General features: G+C 39.9%; 1 protein-coding gene across 2 annotated transcripts; it reads left to right on the top strand.

Annotated features, from left to right (window-relative positions):
- The first annotated feature begins 449 nt into the window (after positions 1–449).
- LOC117962640 (palmitoyltransferase ZDHHC18-B-like) lies at positions 450–23,571 on the top strand. Of its 2 annotated transcripts, XR_009308823.1 has the most exons (10): positions 452–1,837; positions 5,219–5,379; positions 6,288–6,437; positions 8,314–8,451; positions 8,859–8,907; positions 10,045–10,147; positions 10,694–10,806; positions 11,318–11,411; positions 18,398–18,493; positions 21,318–21,437. XR_009308823.1 is itself a non-coding variant. In XM_058999538.1 (9 exons), the coding sequence occupies exons 1-9, from the start codon at positions 1,593–1,595 to the stop codon at positions 21,603–21,605; spliced, it is 1,341 nt and encodes a 446-aa protein (XP_058855521.1). In that variant the 5' UTR covers positions 450–1,592; the 3' UTR covers positions 21,606–23,571. The 2 variants fall into 2 exon arrangements, 1 of the variants encoding a protein (XP_058855521.1); XM_058999538.1 differs by lacking the exon at positions 18,398–18,493 and having other exon boundaries at positions 450–1,837; positions 21,318–23,571.
- Positions 23,572–23,825: the final 254 nt, after the last annotated feature.

Genomic DNA, 23,825 nt, shown 5'->3' with positions numbered 1-23,825 from the left:
TAGTATTTCTGTGTGTGTGACAGCAGTTTGTGTGTCTCAATCTACCCACAATTACAACTATATGTGGAGGCTGTGCGGTCCAGTGGTTAAAGAACAGGGCTTGTAACCAGGAGGTTTCCGGTTCAAATCCCACCTCAGCCACTGACTCACTGTGTGACTCTGAGCAAGTCACTTCACCTCCTTGTGCTCTGTCTTTCGGGTGAGACGTAATTGTAAGTGACTCTGCAGCTGATGCATAGTTCACACACCCTAGTCTCTGTAAGTCGCCTTGGATAAAGGCGTCTGCTAAATTAACAAATTTATTACTATATGATTGCAATTTATTATTTTAATATAGCATAAAGGGTAAGGTAAATACATTTGCTATGTATGGTAAATATGTTAATATGATATTATTATTTTTATTATATATAGAACATGAATTTTAACAGTTATAAACGTGTAATCAATGAGTGATTTACTACAACGAAGCACCGCGAGACTGTATCGCTTAGCAACAGATCTGCCTAGTCGTAAGGAAAGACGTGGAAGTGTCGTAAATAACACGATCTAAGTAACCGAGCGAAGAGAGACACTACTAGAAACGCCTGGTGTCCATCCTATCGGAAAGAAGCAGGCGGATAGCCAACAAACTAGGGGTTGGTCGAAGTGAGATTACACCGGGAAACAAAGCATAAGACAAACATTAAACAGGCACGCCGGAGACAAAGGAGAGCCTGCCAGCGCACGATAAAAAGATACCCCGGGAAATGAGCATCTGTAGCGGCCGGGTCTGTCAGGAAACACCGCGGACTGGGCGCTGCAGTATCGACGCGGTCCCTGAGAAATACATCCTGTAACCGGCGAATACACAACGCTAAAAGTGAACAAATGCACTTTCAAAGATGTGTCTAAGGAAGGAAAACAACACACTGAACAATTGCACAAAACCGGCGTTTTGAAGAGGTTGTTGGCTTCGGAAACCCAGCCATAGCTCAGTGCAAGACAAAAGCATAGCGTTTTAGAAACCTCGAATTTGTAAATATGAACAGCAATGAGTAGTCTTCTAAGTCGTTTTGAAGTCACTAGTCTTAACGTGTGTCAGGTCTGTACTGCTGGTCAGTTATGCTTAGTACACATGCAAAAGGCAGCTTCTAATGAAAATGGAAACGTTTATCATAATTGAATAATAACGACAGAAACAAAACACCTGTGCTTTTAGTATTTTTATAGCTGTTTGTTGAAAGCAGAGGGGTGTACGTTGTGTCTGTTTTCCAGGGCTTTGCAATGGTTTGCGTATAGGTGTTAATCTGTGTTTTTATTTAACACTGAGATGTGAAAATTCTAGCCTCTCTCTTCCCAGGCGTGTATTATTAGATCAGGGACGGATTTTGTTTTTTTCTAGCTATACAACGTACAGATTTTAAACCACGCACATGCCTTCAGCTGCAATAAACTCACCCCCATGCCAACTGATTTAGGTTTTTTTTTTTCTTTTCTCCCTCCCACTGTATCTCTGGGAGCATCCCTATAAAACATAAATCGCTTTAATACTATCACTGTCATTCCCACGCTGCTTCAATCTTAATCTTAACTTGTTTACTGTAAAGACAATGAAAGATTGTGAATACCAGCAGATCGATCCGCAGGCTCTTCCAACACCCGCTCCGCTCGCCGCACCCGAACACGAACCCGGGTCCGAGAAGAAAACCCGGCGGCCTCGGAGGAAATGGGAAGTCTTCCCGGGAAGAAACCGTTTTTACTGCGATGGAAGAATCATCGTAGCTCGACAGAATGGCGTGCTGCCGCTGACTCTGGGCCTTATTCTCAGCACCAGTGGCCTCTTCTTCACTTTCGAGTAAGTTTAAATTATACATAGAGTGAATATTAAATGACACGGGCCGCACCTATTCAATTTCTAAATCCTTGTGTTGGCAAATGAGTCGTCATGGGATCACTCGCACAGGGTTCCAGCAAACAGTTAACAATTCCAGTACGTTTAACACGTATTTATGATTTAACAAGCACAGCTACCAAGTGAATAGACAACAACTATTACACCAGTTAAAATAGCGTATATATCATTTTACACAATAGTTCAACTGCAATACTAATATCACAATATCAGTGTTTTATTTTGGCTGATGGCATTTTGCTTTCAGAGGTCTGGGTTAGGATTGAGTTTGGGTTTCAAGTAAACTTACATTTTGTTACACAAAACCACAACGCAGCACCTGGCAGTGTTGCAAAAATATAAGTGTTTTTTTTTTTAAGTTTTGTGTTATTTAACAACAGAGTTAGTTAAGGGAATGTTTTTGGTTTTGATAAATGAAATTAAGTCTGGCATTGCAGGGATGGAGGCAAGACGCCTATTGCATAGCAGTTTCATCAGTTTCAGGTTTTACTACCAGCTTGATTAGCCACAATGGATAGGTAACAAGCTCAGGTGTGTCTTATTAAACTCAAAACCAGGATTGGATCAAACTGCTATGCAGTGGGAGTCCTATTTCCATCCCTGCATTCATGGAGCTGTTAATGATTTAATAACCCATCAACAGCATCCTAGAAAGCTCAGTCAAAATCAAACTTCATATATATGCTTTTTAAAATGTTAACATTTTAGACTGTAGCCTTAATTAAGATGACCTGAAAGCTGACTAAATAGCAGCAAAACAAAACTGACAACAAATAAAATACATATGCTTTTCCAGATTAAGCTAAAGCACAGATTCAATATTGCTTTGTTGAACGTGTTAGTTTCATTCCATTTTGATTGTATCTTTTACCAGACTACCATTTTATTTTTTAGATAATGTCCCGGCACCAAAGTGACATCTTTGTTTAGAAACCCTATTGAGATTTACTATCAGCTGGGTTCACCCACAGGTGATAGGCCCCATGCGTTTCTCAGGGGACATGCTTATTGGTCCTTGGTTACACAAGACCACCCTGGATTAGAAAGAGGAAATGTCTCAAGGTTCCACCCTTGCTAACTTCCTGTGTTTAGTCATTAACTGTAACAACAAGGTCAAGAAGCCCAACTGAACCTGCAAGGTAGTTTCTTCTCCAAGGCTCTTGGTGGTCAGCTCCAGCTGTCTTTACCTTATTGCCATTAGAAATGTGTTACGCCAATCACTGCTGTTATAAAACTGGTGCTATTGTTGGACTTAAAGATGAGGGCATGTTTTATTGAGAACACTTTCCTTCATATGAAACTTTTATTTAGTCAAACAAGGTAAAGGATGGTTAATGAGGCAGACTGTCGAGACATGGGATTCCTCTTCCAATATCATTTGTAATAGTCTGAAGTAAAGATGCATTGATGATTTCTATCCTAATCCCCCATTGCTGACTCTTCATCCTGTCGGTTGTTTCAGGGCTATATTGAGCAGTCTCTGAATTCTGTTCTTGAGTACGATGACTCAACCCTCTTCTGAGTCACACACCCACTGTGTGAAGACAGCTATGTTATACAAATAAGTGCTGTAGACCTTGGATCTGTTACCGTGATTACAACATTGAAGCTTTTAGTTTATTTTAAATTGTACAGCACGGCTCTTGTGGGCTATTAGTAGTTAAGGGTTTAAAATGAGTCATTTTGAATGCTTTTTTTGTTTTCTGAAGGCAGCTAGTCTTTTAGGACAGGTGGAATGTTGCAAAAGGTGTTCTTAAAGAGTAAGTAGCGGGGTTCCGAAAAATATAGCGTTATACGTCCCTACGTATTGCTACAACTGTTTAAATAACACGCCTGTTTTCTTTTCATTAACATCCTGACACCTTTTTACACTTAGAACTTTAAAGTGTTTCAAAGCTCTTTTCAAAATGTCTGCTCTAGTGCACTGATTATTGCCCACATTGTCAAACAGGTAGCGCAGCAATAACGATCCATGATGTGGTACGGAACAGAAAAGCCAGAGCACTTCTTGTTATATTTTATTTTTATCGCTCTTCCTGCAGTGATTTAGAGAACAGATCTCAAACCCCAGTACACTAAAGCGGACATTTTGAAAAGAGCTTTGAAACAGACTTTAGTTCTAAGTGTAAAAGGTCAGGATATTAACAATGAAAAGAAAAATTACAAGTACGTTATTTAAACAGTTGTAGCAACACATGGGGATGTATAACACTGTATTTTGCTTAAGCCGAGTCCACACCTGAGTGATCAGTTGCACAACTTGGTTGCGTGCAACAGAATCACTTATATGTGGACGATTCTGCAACCAGTTGGTTGTTACAATCTCCTGACTGGTTTACTTTCCTGTGGTAAAGAGGCGGTATATTTAAAAATGTGTCCGCTGTAAGCCCTGTGTTTCTGACGACGCCTCAACCAAGGTCTTGCCCAGCATTTGCATGGCTTCGCTTCTGTTTTTAATATGGCATTTAAAATAACTATAGATGAGATGACTATAACAGCCAGTTCTTCATCTGTAATTAGTTAAGCCATCGTTTACTAAAGATAATGACAGAAAGAACTGACAGCACCAGCAGAGTCAGCGTAATTGCCTGAATAAAAAAATAAAAAACACACACTTCTAAATGCAGGAAACTTTTTCGCAACTAGTTGCTCGGGTGTGGTCAAAGCAGTTGCAGGCAGAGCGATTTGGTTGTGCAAATGATCGCTCAGGTGTGGCTCCAGCTTCACTCATTAAATTCAGGTTTAACCTGTACTGTCAGGGAATAACAGCAGCACTGCAACCTCTTGTGATCCTGCTTGTAAACATATTATCTTCAAGTTTCTCCCAGCAATTTGTTTAAAATAAACATGTAAAGAATTGTTGGTGGTCCATATTGTACAACATTTTCGCTCACTGACCTAGGCAAAAAGAAAAGGCATTTATACTGGTCACTGGATCTGCCAAGAGACATGAAAACCTGGCCAACTGATCTCATTCGGACAAGTTTCCAGCTGTTAAGCAGTGTAGATGTCCTGAGTTTTTAGAAAACTTAAGCAGGGAGGGAAATAAGACTCGTATGTATAGCAGTTTCATACTATGGGCTTGATCAGCCACAGTGCATAGGTAACAATCTCTGGTGTGTTTTATTAAACACCTAATAAAACTAGGAATGAATCACTGCTATGCAATGGGTAGTCTTATTTCCATCACTGATAGCGAACTTTTAGAAGATCTGATCCCGGCATGTCTGGTTAAAAGGTTTCTGTTGATGTCTGCTGCTGCTGCTGCTGCAGGGCATGATCTCTGTGTCCTGGCTTCACGCTGTGCTGTCTCTGTTTCTTCAGCTGTCCGTTTCTGGTGGAGCACTTGACGAGGACAATCCCTGTGATTGGCGCGGTCCTCTTCTTCTTTGTAGTGATCTCCTTGCTGCAGACCAGCTTCAGTGATCCTGGGATACTGCCCAGAGCCACACCGGACGAGGCGGCAGATGTGGAGAAACACATTGGTAAATAATGCACCGCTGTGAAGGTTTTTCTGCGTTTCATCTGTCTGAACATTTTATATCTATATGTGTTATAAAATGCCCCCAGCTCCCTTGGCTCGTAACCATTCCTATTTTTAAAAAGGCAGGACCAGTTTTACATAGACTGCTAAATATAATGCAGAGATACCCAGTAGTAATGCAGGCTTTTTAAATAACTGTGCATATATATATATATATATATATATATATATATATATATATATATGCTCATGCTCATGCTATGACACCATCTGCAGTATTGTGAATTTCAAGTCAAATAATATTTACATTTACGACTGGCTGAACAATACTTTGTATGCATAGCAGGTTACAAGTAAAATGTGTATATATTTTTTTAAACTGTTCTTGAACAGCAGATTGCAGGTGTCAGCTGGTGCTTTATGCAAGGCTGAGCATGTTGAAAAAAACAACAGTCATACAACAGACATTTTTTTTGATTGAGAACAGATCATCTACTGTAATGAATTGCAAGATCTCGAGGCATATAAAATACAGATCACATTGACCTCCTTTTGCATGAGTACTGATTAGCATGACTGTGTTCAGAACTGCTTGCCCAAATTCAATCAAACTTTGTCTGTAAGTCATACTACACGGGTCATTTCATGTCAAACAAAATAAGAGGCAGCATGTCGGTCCTTAGTAATTGCTATAGATGCCCTGTTTTGTAGTAAATTTGAGATGACTTCCACATGATCTTTAACCTTTGCGGCATACGTCATCAAGCAGCTGTCAGTGTGGCACCAGGCAGGGCTTGAATTGATTGTAGTATATTGCCCTAATTCAGGCCATTATATGTGGATAATGTACTGAAATAAAAATGCACTATCCATGTCTGTTTTATTAATTAGTTAATTTCTCTTTCTCAGATAGCTCAGGTTCTTCTACTTACCGTCCTCCTCCGAGAACGAAGGAAGTCATGATCAACGACCAAGTTGTGAAGTTAAAATACTGCTTCACCTGTAAAATGTTCAGACCACCTAGAACCTCGCACTGCAGCCTCTGTGACAACTGTGTAGGTAAGGTGCATCTCTGTGTGCGCTCGGACTAACTGAAGCCCCTCTGGACCCCAAACGATCTGAAATTGGATAGGGGTATAAGATAAGGTTTGATCTTGAAGAAGCGCTAATTCATTGCAAAGCCATCCATCAATGCTGAAGTTTTACTTCAACTTAATTGTGAGATAAGATGCATGGGTGTTGCTCCTTTTCATATTGTTATATATGTTTTTTAAAAATATACAGTACTGTGCAAAAGTTTTAGGCAGGTGTGAAAAAATGCTGTAAAGTAAGAATGCTTTCAAAAATAGACATGTTAATAGATTATATTTATCAATTAACTAAATGCAAAGTGAGTGAACAGAAGAAAAATCTAAATCAAATCCATATTTGGTGTGACCACCCTTTGCTTTCAAAACAGCATCAATTCTTCTAGGTACACTTGCACAAAGTCTGGGATTTTGTAGGCATATAGTCAGGTGTATGATTAAACAATTATACCAAACAGGTGCTAATGATCATCAATTCAATATGTAGGTTGAAACACAATCATTAACTGAAACAGAAACAGCTGTGTAGGAGGAATTAAAACTGGGTGAGGAACAGCCAAACTCAGCTAACAAGGTGAGGTTGCTGAAGACAGTTTACTGTCAGAAGTCATACACCATGGCAAGACTGAGCACAGCAACAAGACACAAGGTAGTTATACTGCATCAGCAAGGTCTCTCCCAGGCAGAAATTTCAAGGCAGACAGGGGTTTCCAGATGTGCTGTCCAAGCTCTTTTGAAGAAGCACAAAGAAACGGGCAACGTTGAGGACCGTAGACGCAGTGGTCGGCCAAGGAAACTTACTGCAGCAGATGAAAGACACATCATGCTTAGTTCCCTTCGCAATCGGAAGGTGTCCAGCAGTGCCATCAGCTCAGAATTGGCAGAAAACAGTGGGACCCTGGTACACCCATCTACTGTCCGGAGAAGTCTGGTCAGAAGTGGCCTTCATGGAAGACTTGCGGCCAAAAAGCCATACCTCCGATGTGGAAACAAGGCCAAGCGACTCAACTATGCACGAAAACACAGGAACTGGGGTGCAGAAAAATGGCAGCAGGTGCTCTGGACTGATGAGTCAAAATTTGAAATATTTGGCTGTAGCAGAAGGCAGTTTGTTCGCCGAAGGGCTGGAGAGCGGTACACGAATGAGTGTCTGCAGGCAACAGTGAAGCATGGCGGAGGTTCCTTGCAAGTTTGGGGCTGCATTTCTGCAAATGGAGTTGGGGATTTGGTCAGAATTAATGGTCTCCTCAATGCTGAGAAGTACAGGCAGATACTTATCCATCATGCAATACCATCAGGGAGGCATCTGATTGGCACCAGATTTATTCTGCAGCATGACAACGACCCGAAAGATACAGCGAAAGTCATTAAGAACTATCTTCAGCGTAAAGAAGAACAAGGAGTCCTGGAAGTGATGGTATGGCCCCCACAGAGCCCTGATCTCAACATCATTGAGTCTGTCTGGGATTACATGAAGAGAGAGAAGCAACTGAGGCTGCCTAAATCCACAGAAGAACTGTGGTTAGTTCTCCAAGATGTTTGGGCCAACCTACCTGCCGAGTTCCTTCAAAAACTGTGTGCAAGTGTACCTAGAAGAATTGATGCTGTTTTGAAGGCAAAGGGTGGTCACACCAAATATTGATTTGATGTAGATTTTTCTTCTGTTCACTCACTTTGCATTTTGATAATTGATAAATATAAACTATTAACATGTCTATTTTTGAAAGCATTCTTACTTTACAGCATTTTTTCACACCTGCCTAAAACTTTTGCACATTACTGTATATTGCATTGCTTTTATTTCAGCATTTTAAAAGCAACTTACTTCATTTTTTAAAACCCTACAGAACGCTTTGACCATCACTGTCCATGGGTTGGGAACTGTGTTGGAAGACGAAACTACAGATTTTTTTATACCTTCATTCTGTCGCTGTCGTTTCTGACTGCATTCATCTTTGGCTGTGTGATAACGCACCTCACGCTACGTAAGTAATGTACTGTACATCTTCACTGAGTGCATTGTGGTGCCAGCACATGGTTAATAAAGTATCTGCTGTTAACCAGTGCATTAACATGCACCCTCTCTCTGTGTCCTGTCCCATTGCCAGCGTCCATTCCTTTACATGCAACAGAATGCCTACAAACAACTACGCGTTTTAAAGACAAATAGATCCTTTGTTGTGAAATTTCATGCAAGGAGCCTATGGTTTAAAAGCAAAGACAACCATCCAATGGTGGATTCCTGTCGTCTTCAATTGCATTGTTGAACCAGTTATTTAATACAGTTTTGATGATGAGGAGTTTTGAGTTTTGCCATATCTCTTGGAGATCTGCTGCTGATTTACACTGATCAGAGCGTTTCTTTTTTTTTTTTTTTTTAAATTGTTTCTAGGTTCGCAGAGTAACGGGGTTATTCAAGCGCTTCAGGACAGTCCAGCGAGATATCCTTTCACAAGATGATCAGCGTTCTAACAGTACAGAGCTGCCCATGAGATTGTATTGCTGTCTCTTATTATGTTTGTTCATTTTACATTTTATTTTGTGATGAATGGGACGTGGAAGCACACATTGGTATGAAATATCCCAGTGATCTTAACTTGCATGCTTCTCGTTTTAGATACTCATTTGTATGTAATTTTGTTTTAGGCATTGGATCCTGTTGACTTTAAAACTCTGAAGTTTATAGCACCTCAGGACTCGATATAGAAACACATCTAATCTCTATATTTGATGCGACAGTGTTTCACCGTGAACATGCTTCCTTGCAACACTACCAAGTGAATGTAAGAAATACCAATGTGTTGTTTCTCACATCCACTGGAGGCAGTGTCGCAGGGAACGGGTTGAGGGGTACACTCGGGTGTAGCAGCTGTACTTGGAGAGAACAAATGTTTGAGAGGCCACTTTTAAAATGTCACCAGGGTGGTATGACTGAAACAGGAAATTAAATGCAAAGCGATTCTGAATGAGAAGAAGAATACACTTAAGAGGTATTTATGACCCCCGATCAAGTTGCGCTTTTAAGGTCAAGCATTGGGTGGCTCGATGGGTATCCCTCCAGGGAAGTTTGAGGTATGCTGGTGGTGTATGTGGAAGCTCTTGTTATCCTTGCTGTGTTGGCAGAGAGGACGCCAGTAACATTCATCCTAAGACAGTAAGTGAAAGTAATCTGTTTTCAAAGTTCAGCTGTGCTGATGCAGTGTTTACATTGTTTTCTGACTGCAGTGTTGTTTCCAGGGTCGGGGTGAATTCATGGTTTTTCAATTCCTTTTTAAAATCCAATTCCCCTTTTTTTTTATCAATTCCAACACCTCATTTATCAAAATTGCAATTGGCAGTATTCTGTTGAAATGAGCTTCACACATTACTTAAATTGAAGTCACTGTTAGTCAATTAAATTGGCTTCAAATGAAAGCTGTTGAACAATCGCAGTAATAATTAGGTCTTTAAAATATCGATTCCAGTGCCTTGGAAGGAAATAGAATTGGGAGTTGATTTTAAAAAGGAACTGGAATGGACCCTGACCTGGGCTGTATCTTCGTTGTAATGACACGTTGGCTCCTTGACTCCTCTTCCACTGTTGTGGAGCTGGTGGTGTGTTATTTCTCAGTATGGTCTATCCTTGGCCTCTCAGGGTTCCACACTTATCTTGTTGCCTCTAACATGACCACAAATGAAGATGTAAGTATCCCACTGTGTTGTTTTGAACCCAAACCTGGGGTCAATTACCAGTGTAACGGCAATGACAATGATTATTTAATTGTAATGGAACCTTGATACACCTGCGGAATTGTAATTATACCACATAACTGATCAATTACAGTTAAATTACACATTGATTTGTCCTTGCTTGATCATTATTCATGTATTTTGAGCCACTTTGTGGTAGTATGTTTCTGTATTTGTACCTGTGATTGCTTGGTTATTTAGAATAAAGTATATATAATAGTTTTAGTATATTCATAATTGTAATTACTGCAGCCTAATTGTTACTCTAACTAAACTAAACTCCCTTTGCTGCACATGGACTTTGGGTGGGTTCCTTCTACCTGCTATGCAGCGAGTGAAGCTACAGGGTTATGGCAGTATAAAAAGGCTTCACACAATTCCTATACAGTCTTACTATAGCGGAAATGTAGCCTAAATCGTAGATCAGGATTTGGAATGGTTCATTATTTTGCAGTTAGTTTGTTGCTGATGTAGTTTTCCGTCTGTGTTGAATCCCAGATTAAAGGCTCCTGGTCCAGTAAACGAGGCGTGGAGGAATCGGGTAACCCCTACAGCTACAGCAGTGTCTTCACAAACTGCTGTGCAGTGCTCTGTGGACCCATGCCACCAAGGTGGGTAAACCTGGGAGAGGTGGGGCCATTTCCAAAGAGTGCATATGAAGAATACTTTATATAGTACAGTAACATGACCAGGGTCTGATTACCAGGTGTAATGAGATCATTGATTCCTATAGGCAGAGTCTACTCTAAAGGCTTGCTTCCTTCTATACAAGCTTCATTCTTGCCCAGTTCAGCAGTAAAGAGTCCTATCAGCTGAAATAAGCTTTGATATTGATGTATTATACAGGTACCACTTGTACCTTGCAGGGTTGGGGTCAATTCCTTTTACTACATTTATTGAGCAAACATAGACACAACTTATCAAACACATGTGCCATTTGTCAACCACACAGGTCATTGTCTAATTGAACTTGCTTCACAAGTTGTATATATGTTTGCTCAATAAGTTGTAAAAGGAATTGAAATGGATTAAAAGGAATTGGGAATTGATCCCAACCTTGGTACCTTGAGTGGTTATAACGAATTTGACTGTAAATAAAGTATAGATTTTTCTTCCTTGCAGTTTAATCGACAGAAGAGGTTTTGTCGAGGTGGACTGTGTCTCTCCTCCTCATCCTCATCCTGCCTCCATCGTGGGAAAAAATGACACCAGCATGGTAGGAGGCGCACCCTAGTGGTCATGTGAGATAGGGTAGTGCTTGTCTCTGCCTGGCCCTCGCTTCCTACCTGCCTGTTTCAGCTCTGTCCTTTGCATTCCCTTTTCAGGGGAAAAGAGAGGAAGGGCTCTGCATTTGTGAAAATGTCAATAGCCCTGTCGTGTTTTAAAAGGTGCACTATCCTATTTCAATACTATCCAGATGTCTTCTATACCTGGAGTCATAGACAGCACACAGTGATGACAATGAAGAACTATTGAAAAACAGTATGCTGAATTATCCCTGGTCAGTTGCTGGAGATTTTCAAGCCTTTTGGGATTTCGAGTTCAATGCCCTGTATCGTAATGCTGTTGCATGTTAATTTCGCATTCCAACATTTTCCAGTTATCCCTGTGACGCAAAGGTACACTTTCAAAACTTAATCTTTTGAGTTAAGCAATTGAATTACTGTTGCAAACAGCTCCACAGCCAGAAGCCTTGAGGTTAACAATCCTAGAATAGACCCATGTTGTAAGTGCAGTTAGAGGCCAGCTAGTTCCTGCTACTCTACCCTACCTACCTGACTTGCGCCAGTGATTAGTATTGCACCAGGTTAATTTGAGTGCACAGTAACAAATTGGGCTTTTAGATGACGTCTGAAAAGTAGTCTTGAATTTGAGACCTTTTTATATGCTCAAACGGAAGTGCACCTTTTTAATGTAAGGGGTGACAAACAGGGTTTCACCTTTGTCCTGAAAAAACGTGTAATTGAAGATCTGATTCTACGTACTGTACAAAATTGTGATACTTTGAGATCTGAGGAAAGTCCATGAATCTTTTGTATACAATTTTTATAAATGTATGTTATTGCAGTTGAAATGTTTTTTTTATAACCAGTATGACCTCTAAAGACTGATTGCTTGTGCTGCCTTTTATTATGGCAGCTAATATGGTAATTATTTTTCTATTCTACTGAAAGATGTATTACAAATCTTCCCTTGGACTGCCGGCTTTCCAGTTCTGTGACTGCTCTGTGTTGGGCAGCTTCTTTGCAAAGAGTATGGGATAAGGAAGCTAGCTGACAGTGACAGTGAATTTACAGTTACTATAAATCGATGATCAATAACTCCTGTCAATGTCCTGTCAATGATACAGAGTTTAAGCTTCTTTTCATGAATTAGAAACCCTTTGATTTGAGCTTGATTCAATCATAGTATACAAAAGTTTTCATAAGTCAGGGATTTCTCTCTGTAGCTGTAGCTTTGTCACATATTTTTCAAACATTGATAATTATGTTGAAATCTGCAGTAGTTAAATAACCCCTTCACATCTGGGATCACACACACAAACAATCCATGTGCAATATTTTAAAGTTTACAATACACTACGTTTTACATCTCTGACTGTAATTAACAGCTTAAGTGAAACAAATCCTGGTCCTACTGTGTGTGTGTGTGTGTGTGATTTCAGCCGTCTTTAAGGAGTTAAATTGAGGGGCAGATTCTCAATGCATTTAGCTCAGTGTTTGAAGAGGTAGAGGTTAATTTCCTAGCGTCTGCATGTACCTTCAGTGTAACATTAACACCATGCTATTCCTTCTACAGCAATGGGGAAGTGCATCGTGAATAGGACACCATGGCAGTTGCTTGTCATTTGTCTGCTTTTATGTTTGGGATGTGTTCAGTTTGAACTTTGACAGATTTACAATGCATTTTGCATGTGCAAAATTTGAACCACGAACAAACAGTTAATGTTACAAAACCGCAATGCTAAAAAAAGTCACTTGCATGTAATGTCCCACAATATTGTTCCTTTTTACGCTGACAGTTCCTTCATGTCTTTTACCAGATGTATGTTCTGCAATAGATTTGCCTTTGTGAACCACATTGTCTGCTTGCCGCCATGTGACTTTGGAACTATTGGGGCGTTACAAATGACATTCAATGAACAGCCTTTGTAGTGCAGCACCAGTGTAGTCCGTCTGCCTGCGAGCGTTCAGGTATTGAGTGATGTCATGCTAGACTTTTACATGTATTTAGAGAACCACTCGGGGTGACACTTGGTCATGACATTCTTTAGCACAAGTTAGTGATCGTATCTGAATCTGGGGAAATACGGAGGAACCTGTCCTTCTGCATGTCACAGTTTACATGCAGTGCACCTAGGTCATCATTTCGAAAAAGTGGTGATTTGAAATAGCTCAATGTGTTTTTTTTTCCTCTAGAAGTGAAACAAAAACAATGAACTATTTTACAGTTCTTGTAACACCTTGAAACAAGATGTTTGGACTATGAGGAACAAACAGAAATAGAGAAGTTTTAACTGTGAAAGGAAGATGGGCCTCCAACAGCAGTCCTGTTACTGGGAGGTTTGTGTGAGAGAGAGAGCCACAGGTTTTGTTGATCACACAAACTCTGACTTTGTTATGTTGGTTCAATATAACCTTGCCAGCATACCACAGTTTTCCCTTAACACTTTTGTGTTTGTAGCAGAACTGGAGACACCAGCTAGATGACCAACCTCTTTTCACCTGAAGCATTCTTTGTTAAACTGGTGCCTTGTCTTGAGCAAAGGGAGTCTGGCTCTATCTTTTTAACATTGCCTTGGGTAGCAGAGGAACACAGGGATTGGGGCTATATTGGAGAGCGGTGTTCTTTTGTTTAAGAGATTTCAAAGTAGTCATTTCAATTGTATATTCATTTTCTTTGTAAGCAGATGTATGAGCTTCAGGGAGTGGGCCTTCTGTTCCATGTTTACATTAAAGTATTGGTGGGGAAGTGGTACGTGAACAACCACCTTCGCTTTTATGAGAAGTCAGAAACAAAGACAGGACTGCTTTGTGTCAGTGTTACCTACCCATGCAAGCAAATTTAGCTTTAAAGAGCCATTTAGAAAGAAAATTGAATTATTGGAGCTGTTAAATTCAGTGAAAGATAAGGATAAGTGCAAATTTCTGATTTCTTATGTTTTGTCTGATTTCTCTTAATTACAATAACAAATAATTAATTTATTGCAGGTTTAGGTTTGAAACGTGTTTCAATGTACTGGCAGGCGTCGCAAAATCAAAATGAAAGTGAAACCTCCTGAAATATTCGAAAGGTGGACTAATACAAACCTAGATTGTGCAATATACATGGTGATTTCAGAATTTGGATATCATGAAAACTGGAGGGTACGTGAAGTATGATATATGTGACACACCTCTTTATCATAAGGGTTGTGCAATAATGCCAGCCTTTAAGTAGAAAAACAATTCAAATCGTGAATCTCCCTGTATATTATGCAAGGAAATCTTCAGTGGGGGTGCAATCGCACAGTATGTTCACACTTATCTTTCAATGAACATGTCTCTCTTTTAGATATTTTGGAAAAGGACAAACACCCAAAGCTGTTAAAGACATGCGGATGACTTCAAACTGCATTTTCACACTATATGTACTGTAATATCCTGCTGGCTTCCCTGTTTACATGCAGTGTTAGTGGGAAGCTTTAAGAACAGTATCTCTCCTTCATGCAAAGCTGTTGTGTATTTTACACCTGACTCCCCACTCTCCAGTCCTGTCAGGCTGTAACCTGGTTTCTGATGGCACAAGTTAACATACCGCACTAAGGCAAGGCAGGACTGAAAGGGTTAAACCCCACAGTGCCTTCAAATGCATTCTTAGGACTTGCTTCCAGTGGGGTGGCTGGAGACAGGTGTTTTCAGCTGGTTTCTCCAGAAGTATTATTTCTCATAAAAGAAATTCCAGTCCACATATAGTGTGGTATATGCTTTTACACCATACTCGCCAGGATGAGACACCAGGATTATTTAGAGCTTATTACAGCATCAGGAGAGCCATCTGGGTTGCATAACCAGGGATCGGTGGATATGCAGTCCAGGGTGGTTCCACAGGGCTGTAAAATGCTCTAAAATCAGGCTCACTCGGGCTGGGTATAGTGCAGTCAAATCAAACCTCAAGACTTTCACAGCGTACAAGGTACAGGGTGACACAAAGACTCCTTAATTACAAAAGAAGCAACTTGCAATAACTGGGGAGTTTACACCCGCTGTAAAACACTGCAGCTTTTAATAAACACATTTATAATTCTTTTTTATTTCTATTTGCCATGTTTCAGTTAGTGTGCTGTTTTTTTTTTTTTAAATGACAAGTATATTTTTGTTCATTTGTTATTTGTAGAGTATATTTATAGATTTCATATAAAAATAAAAAAAATATTTTTAAACTTGAGGATCTTTTATTATTTGTTTGCATTTTGTGACTTCTGTTAAGTTAAATGCACATATAGTGCTGTGTTTGTATATACACTGTACGTGCACCCCAGATAGTCTATATTAAATTGAGTACAGCCGCACACAGACATGCACATGTAATATCTTGAATTCATGGTAAAGTTAAAACATCTGACAGTGCCGTTACCTTTCACCCAGTCTTAAAACAGTGTATCTATATTATAGTAATGATACTAATAATAATAATAGTAATCATGCATACTTGCTCTTATTGTATTACTTGTATTGTAACGCTTGAAATGTTTTTGCTTACGATTGTAAGTCGCCCTGGATAAGGGCGTCTGCTAAGAAATAAATAATAATAATAATAATAATAATAATGCATACATTATTATTTAATAATAGTGTTAACTGGGTGTTGGAAAACAAATGCAGGTTTTAAACAAAGGTCCGCAGAAGTCTGGACTGATGGGTTAATTGAAGAAGCAGAGTTGTGTCTTAAAGAACATTTTCCCCTTTCCCAAATTGCTGCTGACCAAAAAGAGCTTTCGCATGAGCCGACATGCTGGGAAAGGCGAGGTTTGAAAAATCTTCAGTCTGGTGTCTGCCCGGAGTCTTTCCCTAGTAGTGGTCTGCGCCTTGCCCCTGTGAGTCAGACAGCAGGTGACTGACGTTGGCAGTGCTGTTACCTTGTCGTGATTCGCATCTCCCCTTAAAGAACTGAATGTGTGTGTTTGCTTGAGCAGTACATACTGCACAATCGATGGACCCGCTGCATAAGTAACCCTGTCTTACCGTGTGACTCATGTGCCTGCTGACAAAGCGGTTGATTTCATCAGCCTACAGTGTACCTCCCTCGCATAAGTCACAGATGGAATTTATTGGAGAATTTTACATCAATGTGGATTTCATCAACTCAGTTTTTCAGGGGTTTGACACAAGCCAGTGTTTATATGTAGGTTTGAGTGAAATGTATACTGGTATACCGAGTTGCTTTGCATTCCTTTGGTAACCATTTTGATACAAATTAGTGTCAATGTTAATAGTTAATTACTTGTCTACCAAACTAGTTTATTTAATTTTATGGATGGTTTTACAGACCAGTATATCACTAATCTTGGATAAGGTTTACCAAATGTAAAAATATTAAGTAGTCCAAGATTAGTGCTGATCGAGGTCTGTGAATCCAGCAGCCACACATTTAAAATGATTATTTTTTAATTGTATTTGTGTTGCTGTATGAACTGCTGCATTCTCCTCCACATGAGTGACAATGTAAGCTGCTAAAGGAGTATGCAAGCAACTCTGAAAGGCCAGCTAAAAGAAACTGTAAACTGTAACTGTCAAACCAGAGATCCCGCTCCGAGGCTGCATGGAGACTCGCTGAGGTGCTAATGTGGAGCCAGAGTGTTCAATTCTACCAGTAGGATGTGTTTCTCTGCTCCAACTGTGATGTTTAAGGCTGGTAATTCCATGTTAGTGGTGGCTAGGCACAGATTACACCTCTTTCCCATATCCAAGTGGGGGGGTGTTCTCCAGTTAGCCTTTGCAAGCAACTTGAATACACAACTCCTAATTCCCACAACTAGGGCAAAGCACGGGACAAGCTGAAAACAGTTCCTCATGTGAGTTTAAAGGACGAGGGTCTCTGTGATAGTAATTTTGCCTACAAGTGATGGCCAGAAATGAAATATTTACCATGGAAGTGTGACAGGGTAGCGTCTTGGCCCAGGCTGCCTACCGGCAGGAAATAGACCCAGAGACACAAAGCTGCAGTTTTAAAGCGCTTTTGTGCCAAAATAAAGGTTCAAACAAAAGAATAACACACTTGTAGGCTGGGCATTAGCCTTCACCACCAAGTTTTAACATTACAACAAAAAAACATACCTGTGATTGCTGGCAGGGATAGATTTAACTCCATCCCTGCCAACCTTACATTCTCACACACTATGTACAGCAGCAGGGCTTCTGCCACAGGAACTTTAGGACAATAACATCTTATTTATCACCTCTCATAATGCTAAACAACATAATGAACACTGCCATTTTAAGATGGTGCTCGCATTATATGCAAAGAAGGAAAAACAACCTTAAAATGAGAAGCATTGCACAGTTGGGTTTACATTGGATTTCATACAAGAATGTGACAATAGACAAGTTTATTTCTGCAAAAAATAACCCTCTTGGTTCTGATTAAGGTGAAACAATTTCTATAGTAAATATTTCATTCTTGGCCGTCACTTGTAGGCAAAATTCCAATCTTCTAGATTCTTGTCCTATCCTGTTACTAAAAATGCTTTATCCAAGATGACTTACAGAGACTAGGGTGGGTGAACTATGCATCAGCTGTAGAGTCACTTACAACAACATGACTTGCTGAGGGTCACACAGTCAGTAGCTGTGCTGGGATTGGAACCCGGGACCTTCTGGTTACAAGGCAGTTTCTTTAACCACTGGACCACACAGCCTCCATAGAGACTGTGGAGAATTTAAAATGAAAAACTAAGATATATAACTTTATCGCAAGTCTAATTTTGTTACCCAGCCTTTATTTTCACTTTGCCAGGAGGTGAACCTACAGTCTGGAGACAGGATAATGGATTTACCAAAGTCAAAGTGAAAACAAAAGGCTGGAAAAGGGAAAATGGGATCTGCGAGAAAGGTGTTCCGCTAATGAGGAAATGTTTAAAAGGTTATTATTAACTCTCTAATTCCATGTGGGATCCTTGTCTGCAATGAGATGGTAATGCCTGGGTTTTGTGGTGTTTCCTAGGAGGAGAGCTGTCAGGATTTCGCTGTTTCTTGCACAGCATGATGGGGGATAGTAGACATTATTGGATTAACTGGTATAACTGTCAAAGGGTAGCTGGTAAGAGCACCGTTTCACTACATTATCCTAACCATCATCATCATTAGTGTCTGTGGCTCTTGTGTTCTTTCATTTTGAAGCTAAACAGCAGGCTAACTACAGTAGCTTTGCATTTTAAAATATAGCAAGATGGATATGGCAACATTGGTAGTATTTAGGCGTTTTAATTTCAGGGTTAAACTCTATAGAGCTGGAAAATGTTAACAAATAATTCTGATATTAACGTTTTATAAATGATGCTTTCATAAACAGTGGATCGGAATCCTTTTTGTAAAACAAATCGTTCCAGTTCTCATAAGCAAGCCTGCTACCTGACTTTAAGCTTGTCTGGTGATTTCGTAAGTGCATTTATAAAAAAAGGAAGCTCAACATGAGTAAAAATACAGGAGCAACAGAACCCACTCTGGGGTGATTGCAAACACCATTAAACAAAAGGGAAATGTAAATTATATAGTATTTGTAGCTACTTCCAGGGTTGGGTCAATTCCTGTTTTTCAATTCCAATTCCATTATCAATTCTCATTCCCTTCTAATCAATTCCAACACATCACTGACCCAAGATTGCAATTGGCAGTATTTTGTTAAAAGTAGCTTCTCACTGTGGCAACAGATTACTGAAATTGAAGTCACTGTTATAGTTAGTCAATTAAACTGGCTTCAAAGGAAAACAGCTGAACAATCACAATAGTTATTACTCTGAAGGCATTGGAATTGATTTAAAAAAGGAAATTGATAATGGAATTGAAATGGAGAAACAGGAATTGACGCCGCCTCTGGCTACTTACCCTTTAACACATCCATATCCATCAGCTTGCATACATTGTACAGTAGGTTGCCCATCAGTCTTTCTGTCAGCATTGCTGTCTTTGTGAAGACTCTAACAGGGGTCGGTTTCATTAACCTGTATACCGCGCCTGGATCGTGTGCATTTAAAGCACTGGTGAATTCTCTTAGCGGTGTATTTGTTGATCAGATTGACCCCTAGGTTAGTGAATGTGTTTTCTGGTTTTTAAGTGACTGTGTTGCTTGTTTCCTGCTGTTTCTCTCGCTCACGTTTAATTATTTTCCTCCGTATTGAAAGTTGATTCTGAGCTCTATGTACTCAGCAGCGTATCTTATGTGCGTTACGTTCTGTGCCACAAAGCTAGCTGCGGTTCACATGGCTGTTTGGAGAACTGCACTGATTATCAAAAGGGATATATAATGACTTCTTATACCATATCCCTGCAAAGGTGACATGCATTCATCTCATGGCCCTGTAAGAACCTACTGGGCTGTATTTTCATAGCATTTATTCGTACTTCATAAGCATCACCATTACTAATCGCTCCTTCCAGATGTTTGAGTTCTGCTGCCTCCCTGCAGTCACATGGAGGAACACTGAATCACGCGCCACTGGGAAAAGCAGCAGCAAGAGGATTCTGGGAGTCAGAGTTCTTGTAAAACTTTCTGACCCAACTCGGCTCCTCAGTAAGCAATCGGTGTTAATGGCTCTTGAAGAACATTGCAGAAGTGCCTCGTTGAAATAGCTGGAAAGAGCAAGCGGTACATTTATTTCATTAGTAGCTTTGAGGGAAAAAAATACAATTAAAAAAACAAATCCTCTAAGCTCACCATAATGTTTTATATAGGAAACTGCGACACCTACATTCGCATTGGAGTTCACCTGTTCACCTGTTGATCCAAAGTGGCAGATCACTAGGTGGCGCTGTCACTTACTACAATAAAGACACTGGCTGATCTAGTCAGGAAACTGGAACTGAAGAGCAGCTCAATTAACAAAAATACATTTAAAAAAAACGCATGTGAGTCTGTGTGCATTAAGAATCCCCAACAGCATTAAATAAAGGAGAAAGGAAAACACATTGAAGCTACTTACTATTAAAGTCAATGAAAACCCCACAAAGCAATTAAAGAAAAGGCGTTTCCTTCAAACGCATATGTATATTTTACAATGTTCTTGCTATTAATTGTATGACATGTGCATGGCTTAATGGGGCATGACTCTATTGTCTCCTTCACTAAGAATATGATATACATGTAGCCCCAGCCCATTACAACATTAAGAAAAAGCCTGCTTTTATTTTTTAAATGTTTATATTATTTTATTTTATTTCACTTTTAATTAATAAAAAAAAATTAGAATTGTTGATTTGGGGCGAATGGACAGCAATTTTGCAAGGTAGTAGCGACTTTAAAGTCTTTTCTGTGACGTAAAACAAGGACAGCCTTTTAGACTAAAAAGTCTGGCTGCACATCATTGCAAAGGTCACTAACAGCATGTTTTTTTTCAAAATAAAAGCGCTTCTGTTATATATATATATATATATATATATATATATATATATATATATATATATATATATATATGTATATATATATAAAGTATTGATTCCTTTATTCCTTGTAAAAGGAATTGGGAATTGGGAAATTAATACCTGAAAATTGATTCTGCCTGGCATAAAGTCCATGATGTAAATGTTAATTGAACCTATTTTTAAACTTCAGTATTCACCTAATTATTGCCTGATCAGTAATGATATTGATTTCATTGTAAACCAGAGCTTAATATTGCAGTCTAAGAGGTTCCTATTGAATAGAGAACAAAACAAACTAAAGGATGGGGGCTCCTTTTGACTGGCGCACCCTGACGCTAATAGGCAGCTTATATTCTGTGAAACTGATCACTCGCGATCACAGTTATTATATAGGACTTTATGCATGGCAGGTTGCAAACATGCTTGAACTAACTTAGTGCTTTAAGAATGTTCTCTCTGTCTGTTCTTGAATCCTGTTCTCTCCCCCCGTACCCCTCCCTCTCCAGTGTGCGCAGGGCACTAAACACCTTCTCGAGACCGCTACGCGCTCGCTGTTCATGACGGGCCAGTGCACGCCGAGGGACCTCAAGCCGGTGCCTGAACCCGCGACTAGCCATACCGCCTGTGCCTCAGGAGACCCTCACTCAGCACCTCCCAGTCCCCCGGGCAGAGCTCAGCCTCCCCCTGGACCAGAAACGAGGAAAAACAACGGAGCAAAGAAACAGAAAACACACACCGTAAAACCTAATGACCGACTCGCCAGACCTAACTCCATGCAGATCCCTTTACGTTGAAAAGTTGTTTTTTTTCAAGCAGTGACCTTTTTTTTGCAACGAGACAATTTACGTAGTCCCATTTCAGAAAGCACTTTCTTCCACTGGACGGTGAGGCACAGCTGGAGGACCAACCAGGGGATCAGAACTTCTTCTGTAGGCTTCTTCTGTAGGCAGGGCTCGGGTGTTAAACAGACCTGGCCTTTGGGAATCCTCTGTCTGCCCAATGCCACCGAACAGAACTTTCCTTTCTGAGCCCAGCAGGTTTATACTGTCCCTTGGAGAATGCAATGCTAACTTTGCAAAAGGGTGCTGAGCAGGACTGTGCTGGATCACTGATTACTGGGGAATCACAGCTGTAGTGTTCTGCTCCCACCTCCCTCTCAAGGGTCTGCTGTAGAAATGGAACCTATCGCATGGATGCACTATGCACGCCATAGCAAGCACGCATAGCCGCACTGTAATTGGATAAGGCCATAAGGTCATTAAGGCTTAGAAATCCTAGTGTTTTAGCAATATTGAGCCCTAGTCACACTATAAGGACTGTTTCAAGCTTTGTTTTTTTAAATAGTGTTTATTAACAACTAAACTAACAACCTCTATCTAAAACAGGTGAGCTGCCAACTTGATTTAACTAATGCAGCTCATTTAAAAAAAGAAACATTTCTTAAAGTTACTTTTATTGTCTCTCTCGCTCTCAATTCCAGCAGAGGTAGTTGGTCTATCAGGGCTCAAAGGGAGTGGAGCTGGTAGTTGCAGAAACAGTTCTAAAAACATGAAGCTACTTTTTAAGTGAGCCCATTTTCACAGATATGATCCACTCAAATCTGACACTCATGCTTCCTTCAATAACAGCACATGGGAAACCTCTCCAGATAGAGCAGCCATTACTCCTCAGATATTGTGTGCTAACAGGATTTCTTTGTTTAATATCAGATAAATTGTCTATTATGGAACATGCTTTGTTAGCGGCCCATAAGGACCTGTGTTAACTGTAAACTGATTTGTAAACGCAGAGAACTCTAGTGCAGCGAGGTTGCCATGGAGATGTGACCTCTGAGGTAAAGCACATGAGTCGCGTGGCTGTGTGTGCGCATACAGGGTCAAAGCCATCTTAGACCTAGGCCAGTGTAAACTGATGAGAATGCTTAGAGCCAGCCCACTCTAAGCCAGCTTAGGTCAGACTTGTAGTGTGAAAGCAGCAACAGTGTTTGGGGAGGGGTGCACAGAAAAAAGAGACAGGTGATCAAGCCTAGAATGTACAAGTTATTTCTTCTTGAGTTGAGTGTTTTAAATTGAATTGTTAACAGGTTTCTCTTGTCTCCTGATTTCATGTCAGTGTATGGTTTAATATTTCCAAAAGGCACTGTCATATAAATCACATTTTTAAAAAGTATGTTGATGTGATACAGCTATCTGAAATGCCTTTGTATCAGACGGAAAGGACATCACATTAACATTGACTTCATAGTTGCAAATCATTCAGTATGAGATGACTATGATAATGCTTCTTGTTTTTTCTTCACAAAATCTCCCATTTCCCATTTGAAATATTGTAATGGGTGCTGGAAAATGCTAACTGATTTTTAACCCCACGAGCGGTCAGACCGCCCAGAAAAAACATTGAATCAAATTGAAACAATTAGGCTTTAATCCTGTTTTACTGAAAACCCTGTGAACATGTTAATTATTCTCAGAAACAGTATTTCAGTAATATCTTGTGGGTGTGAAAACTATAAATCAGGGATATCTTTAATTACTGTACAATATCATTAAAATTGAGACTTCTGGTGTTCTTAACTTTGTAAGACTGAATTAACCTGATCTCACCTGCAGAGGGCAGCATTATTCAGCAACGTGCATTGAAACTGAGGCCCTTTTTTTATATCTGGGGGTACTTTTTGAAAATATAGGTCTGTGATCCTTTTGAACTGCCTTCCCGAGTCCTGGTCATGTAAACTGTATTTCAAAATAAAAACCTGTCAAAAAAGTAAATCCAATCCTAACACGTTGTCTGTGCTATATTGCAAAGCTAATCATTTTGGAACAAGATCCCAGCAGAATAGGAACGAGGAGAAGTGTTCCTACATGGCGATTTCATGTGTTCTGTGCTGAGGAACTGTAGAGTTAAACAGATGATTACAAAATAAGGAAACTTCTAAGACTAAGGGCTTGGTTTGATTACCTGTTGCCCATGTGCAAATTCAAGGCAAATGATTATGACTAAACTTTTATCTTCAT

This window comes from Acipenser ruthenus, chromosome 25 (assembly GCF_902713425.1).
Source record: "Acipenser ruthenus chromosome 25, fAciRut3.2 maternal haplotype, whole genome shotgun sequence".
Classification (NCBI taxonomy): Eukaryota; Metazoa; Chordata; class Actinopteri; order Acipenseriformes; family Acipenseridae; genus Acipenser; species Acipenser ruthenus.
Note: the sequence above shows the minus strand (reverse complement) of the source record. Positions and strands in the feature narration are given on the sequence as shown.

Bases quoted from the DNA above. Each gene is read 5' to 3' on its own strand.
- LOC117962640 (XM_058999538.1), top strand. From the start codon at position 1,593: ATGAAAGATTGTGAATACCAGCAGATCGATCCGCAGGCTCTTCCAACA. The intron at 8,908-10,044 runs ATATCCTTTCAC...CTCCTCTTCCAC, and splicing joins CTTCAGGACAGTCCAGCGAG to TGTTGTGGAGCTGGTGGTGT. The intron at 10,807-11,317 runs GTGGGTAAACCT...TCTTCCTTGCAG, and splicing joins TGTGGACCCATGCCACCAAG to TTTAATCGACAGAAGAGGTT.